Source organism: Gossypium raimondii, chromosome 6, assembly GCF_025698545.1.
Source record: "Gossypium raimondii isolate GPD5lz chromosome 6, ASM2569854v1, whole genome shotgun sequence".
NCBI lineage: Eukaryota > Viridiplantae > Streptophyta > Magnoliopsida > Malvales > Malvaceae > Gossypium > Gossypium raimondii.
Genome location: NC_068570.1, coordinates 33,226,226 through 33,232,225, shown reverse-complemented (window position 1 = coordinate 33,232,225; position 6,000 = coordinate 33,226,226). Strand labels below are relative to the sequence as shown.

At 33.8% G+C, this 6,000-nt stretch overlaps 1 protein-coding gene across 1 annotated transcript; it reads right to left on the bottom strand.

Moving 5' to 3' along the window:
* Positions 1–380: 380 nt before the first annotated feature.
* On the bottom strand, positions 381–1,097 carry LOC105772377 (auxin-responsive protein SAUR24). The gene has a single exon (XM_012593652.2). It carries the CDS (start codon positions 1,018–1,020, stop codon positions 541–543), a length of 480 nt encoding a protein of 159 aa, XP_012449106.1. The 5' UTR covers positions 1,021–1,097; the 3' UTR covers positions 381–540.
* Positions 1,098–6,000: the final 4,903 nt, after the last annotated feature.

The following is a 6,000-nucleotide window of genomic DNA, read 5'->3' as shown; positions in this document are numbered from 1 at the left end:
ATGGTATAAAATTACTTTAATTTTACACGGATGTAAGTAAATTATTTCCAAACAATTCTTAACCCCAGATTTCCTCTCTTTGAACTATAAAATTCAAAGGAAAATTGTTTATATGTCCTATTACTTATGTAATGAAGTAAATGAAAGATTCAAAATTTTGAGTTTAGATGTATTGATAATTTAACTTTTGCATTTTAACATTAGTAGCTCGGTTTCATATTCTTAATCTACCATATCAAAACAAGTAATTGAAAACAAACAGAAAGGGAAAATGTTCAGAATCTCGAATTAAAAAGAATAGGTGTAATGAAATAACATAAAATATACTAATATATTGATTTACTTCCGATGATACGTGTAGTAATAAAAAAAAAGTTGTACTAAATGGGTAATAAAGTGATACAAAGATTGGTAATTCCGAGTTTAATTTGGTTGATACATGTAGTGATAACAAGTGATTTTCAACCAAATATAAACATATGTAATCCATTTTTATATTTCTAATGCAAATCGGAAGGGAGAGAGAAAAAGAAGAGTTGATCATCTACACATTTGAGGCTGATGAGATGGTGTTAAGTAAGAATTATCAAGACGGAAGAAGAGTGCATCATCATCATCTTTTTTGTGTTGAAGCAAGTTTAAGATGTTGTCAAACATGGAAACATCACAAGGGATCTTCAAAACTCCTTCCTGTTGGAACCCAAACTCCTCTTCAGTTTTTCTTAGGAGAATCCCAAAGGCTTCATGCCCCAAATACTCCATAGGAATGATATATCGCTTCAGCTCTTTGCCTACGCAAACAGCCAGGAACCCTTTGGGAACGATCTCACTACCATACCCTGTTGTCGCTGCTGAAACATCATTAAAAGATAGTGTTCTTTTAAAGAATTTCATACTCTTTCCGCCGCCGCTGCCGGTGTTGGTCGTTTTCTTTGATGCATTGGCCAGCTTTTTCCACTTCTTGACAATCTGTTGAAGCCTGACGATCTCACTGATCTTATTAGACTTTTTGGACTCCATTTACTTGCTAGTCTGCTGCAAATTAACGTTAAATATTCTAGGTCTACGCCTAGCTAGCTATACCCTCTACTATTTTCTTTCCCTTTTATTCCTTGATGAATGATAGATGGACTAGAGTTTAATATATTAATATATAAAGAACATCTCTTTTTATTTTTTTATAAATAAATTATATTTTAATTCATAAGTATATAATTGGACCACCAATTGATTAAGCATTGCTTGCAACCATTTATCAACAATTAATTAATTAACCTAAAAAACACACAATTATTTTATTAATTTATTGTTTATACTAGTGTTCAACAAGGAGGCAATAGTGGTGGTAACAAGGAGGAGATAATGGTGGTAACAAGGAAGCTGATTCATCTATGACAGGTGAAGAGCCGAAATAGTTAAGGAATGAGGAGGTGAAGGAATGAGAAAGCAGGGGAGGCTGTAGAATACTGAGTAAATAGGTAAAAGGTTTCAGAGGGCTCGAAAGGAGAAGATCCTTCATACATCATGTGTTGGGGGTATTTATAGGAAATGTCTCTTGTCCAGTAGTGCCACGTCATTAACAATACGGATGGTGACTCGCTCATGTGGTTAGTCAAGGGGTTGGTCCACTGCATGTCAATTATAGTCTAGCATAGTACTATGTGGTCCTTCCCTAGCATTCCCTTGGCTAAGGTAGTACGAGGCTGTTATGCCTTAGTGGTTCCTTAATGGTCCCCTTTGGGGAATAAAAGTGAGTCGCCAAAGGCAAGTGGCCTGATGGAGAGCCCAAAGGATAGCCAAAATTGGGTGGACCTTCTATGGGTGTTACGAAGTACATGGGCCGGTGGTATTTTGTGGTCTTCAATGTTTTTGCACGCAAAGAAAAATGGAAGCGAATATTGGCACTGGTTATCTAATGTTAAACTAATACTAAGTGGTATTATGTGGTCAGATTGTAATACAGAAAGACAGCTTGTATTAGTAGATAAACCTAAACATGTTCTTAGTCTCATAAAAAAGAGCAAATTGTTTGAAAGACTAATCTGTTATCTATAAAGTCTAATTGGGAAGATGCTTTGTCTTGAGCATCGAAGCAGATGACTTCAGAAAAATAAAGACAGAGATGTGACTGACTAGACTGATAGTACATCAGACAAGACACGAATAGAATAGATCCTAGATCCATTTATGGATTTACTCACTTGTGACATTCATTGTGTGACATATCTTAATCCTGAATGGATGATGGACTATGTATGCTTGACTCATATACTTTGATGTAAGTAAAAGCCTAAGTTAAAAAAGATAAGAAACTAAAAGTTGGTGCATTGGTATACGACTTTTGTAGTATGCAACATCATTCACAACAGTGGAATTCATAGCCCAAGTAATGGGTAAATGATACTCTCTCATCGACATTACATTATAGATGAAAAGTAAACGTGACAACGAGTCGTTTGTCTTTGTGATAAATGACTTGATTATTATTTTATAGTAATTGACTTTTCATAAAGGGAGATGTAATAGTTACCAAGAGATAAAATACGATCATATTGGGAGAAAAATTTTATTCCAAACCTTTTATTTTCTCTGTTTTTTCTGTTACCCTTTTCTCTTTTACCCTAGCCACATCCCCCTCTCCTCTCATCTTTTATTTTTTTCTCCCTAAGTGTCGTCACTCCCTCTATCTTCATTGGGTTGTCATTCTCCTTTCTTTTCCCTTCTCCTCCTCTTCCTTCTTCTTTTTATTTCTCTTAGCCACCATACTTGGCACTTTGAACCGCCAAACCCCATTTGATTTTCCCTTGACGTCACCTCCATCACTTTTTGGGTTGTCGTTTTCCCTCTTTTCCCCTTCTCACAGCAACACCTTACGCTCAATTGAAGCCGCCGAACTTTTCATCCCTTGCGCTGCTGGTTTTTCTTCCCTTGCCGAATCACTTTGTCCACTTGGATTCCACTAGTGCTTAGATCTATCCACAATTAATTCCAATTTTAACAGCAATAGATTGGTAAGTATGATCTTAACACTCTTTAGTTTCAGTTGATGGTACATTGGGGAGTGCAATTTTTACCCCTCTCTTTTTTGTTATGTTATATGGTTATGTGGCTCCTCAAATTGGACTAAATCTATTTTCTAACATAAGCCACATTTTGTATGTATTTGTCATTTGAAGGGCCAGATCTAGGAGAAGCAGATCAGATCTGAACTTCAGGTGTGTCGATCAGTCTTGTGGTAACGATGTGTGTCCTAACTAATGTTATCGCATGTGTGTGTGTGTGTGTGTGTCAACATTTGGCCAAATATATATATGTGCCTCCCTTGTGTTATTTGGTTGCTAATTTCATATCTTGATGATGATTAAATATTTCCAATGGTTTTGGTTTTCCTAAGTAACCCAGGTCTTGTAACCTCTCAAGCCTGAACTAAAAGTTATGGTCGGATTCTGAAGGCCACATTAACCACCGAAATGACCCAATAAAAACAATCGAATTCAAAACGTATATTTAAAACCATTTGCTTGTCTTTTTGGAAATAATATTTTCACTTATTAAAACAATCGAATGTCGAATTTCAATTTTGAAAACTTATTTGCATATTTACTTGAATTTCTTTATAAACCCATTTTCATATTTGCAGCAAAAAAACAATAAAAGTTGGGTTTTATCTTAAAAATCTTTTAATGAGATTAATTATATTGATGGATAAAATATTAAGCAATTTAAAATAGTATATCATGCCAAATAAATCCCAAACAAAATCAAACTTACCCATGCCACAATTCAATATAAAAATTTAATACTGATCCCAAAATAACAAAATACCAAAATAGACTTTAATACTTTAATTTAAAATTGATTTTGAGAAACTCCTTCAAATGTCACCATTGAATCCTAACTTTGTGAAAAATATAAAAGCACAAAACTAAACAGGGTGAGCTATAAATCCTAGTGTGAGACTTAACTCAAGTATTAAATAGGAATTATAGCATACAAATCAGAATATCACAGAGAATTTATATAGTCTAATTTCATAGAATCCCTTATGCATGATTATGCCAATGCAATGTTTTTGAAAAAAATAATGCAAGATTTTTCAGAAAAGTTCCTACCTAACTTCGCTACACACCATAAAAGATTTCCCTAGAACTCAATCATCCAATAACACACCAAAATTATGGACAAGTCACCAGAAATTGTAGGCAAGCTACTAGATACAAATATATGTAGACATGCCACTAGAATCGCAAATATGTTGCCAAAATTTGTGGATAAACCACCAGAAAGTGCAGATCATTAAACTACCAGAAACTTCCTCCTTTAAATATCGTCTCAACCCCATGCAATGTGACATGGCATATAGAAATAAAATTAAAATTGTAGGCATGATTAACATGAAATAAAATATAGTAATATAAAAAATTCATCTCATAATATGAGATTAGATTAACAGAAACAAAATCGTGCCATAATGTCACAAAATATGAGCGTCAGAACATAACATATTTTATCATCATACAACAAATCAATCATCATTGAAATCAAGTACTTACCATAGGCTCAAAATCAGTAATCATTTTAGCACTACCCAACCATCATTTAATCACATTATTAACAATAATATATACATCAAAATAACATCATAGGCAATATTTTCTCACCAAGTACTTGAGGTAAGACGCACACATTTAATAATTGTCCAACCCGTAACAAATCTAAACCGCAACCCTTACTTTCAGATCTAACTAAACAAGTTCAAATCAGTACCTAAAATATACAAATCAAAGTTATATATCAGCTTTCAATACCATAAATATACTACAAAAATTGAAAGAATCCAAAACTTTTCATAACTTGATTATGAGATCACTACTTACTTTTCTTCCACTTCAAACAAAGAAAACTTTGATCTTAATCCATTGAAGATTCAAATGCCCAAATATGATCCTTTAATCCAATCTAAACACTTGATTAACATATGTATATTTGGAAAAAAATTAATACTATAGATCTCATAACAAGATGGAAACTTAATACTTAATAACACTTACACTACCTACTAATGATGAGTTGAAAATGGTGAGAAAGACCCATGATGAAAGGTGATTGAATTTAGATGTAGAAAAGAAGAAAGCAACAAAAAAATGGTGATGAACGCTTAAAAAAGAATAGAAAGATATTAAGATAAAATAATGAGATGTAGAGAGAAAAATAAAGAGAAAAAAGGGTGATTCAAATGTGGAGGAGTAGCCAAGAGTGGCGGCACAAATGTGGTTCTTACGGTGGAAAGTAGTAGCTCAAATCTCAACAAAAAAAATATTAGGAGGAGGAGGAGAGCAAGGTGGTTATAGGGGCAACACAGGGTGGTGGTTTTGGAGAAAAAAGATGATAAGAAAAATAATGAAAGTTGATGGCTTTCTTTTGGTAAAAGAGGTGTCATAACTAGTCAAAGGGGAAGAGAAGGAATGCGAGGGAAATAAAGGGAAGAAAAGGAAAGAGGGGGAACACATGGAGTGAAAAGGGGAGAAAACAAAGAAAGAAAAGAAAGATAAAAGAGGAAAGAATCTCCCTTGTATGGCAACAATTTTTGGGTGACAAGGAGGGGTTTGACCAAGCTTTTAATGCCGAAAATTAAACAAAAATAAAGCTAAAGAGATTCAAACTTGGTTCACTTAGTAACTTCATCACTACTTAACCTCTAAGCCAAATCACTTGCTTGTTATAACTCCTACAACATTTATTTAAAAACATGGTGTGACACTTACTAAGGTTTGAAGCAAAATTTCACAAAATAGAGAATAATGTGAGAGAAGAGATCCGAACTCAGGTCTTCAAGGACAAATCCACCAATACTTAACCACTAGACTAATACTTATTTATTATCAAATGTGCAAATATCTTAAAAATCAGGGCATGATCACTCTCAGTTCACTAACCCAATTTCCACTAACCTGATTGTGACAAATCTGATCTAAATATAAAACCTGAATCGGTACCAAA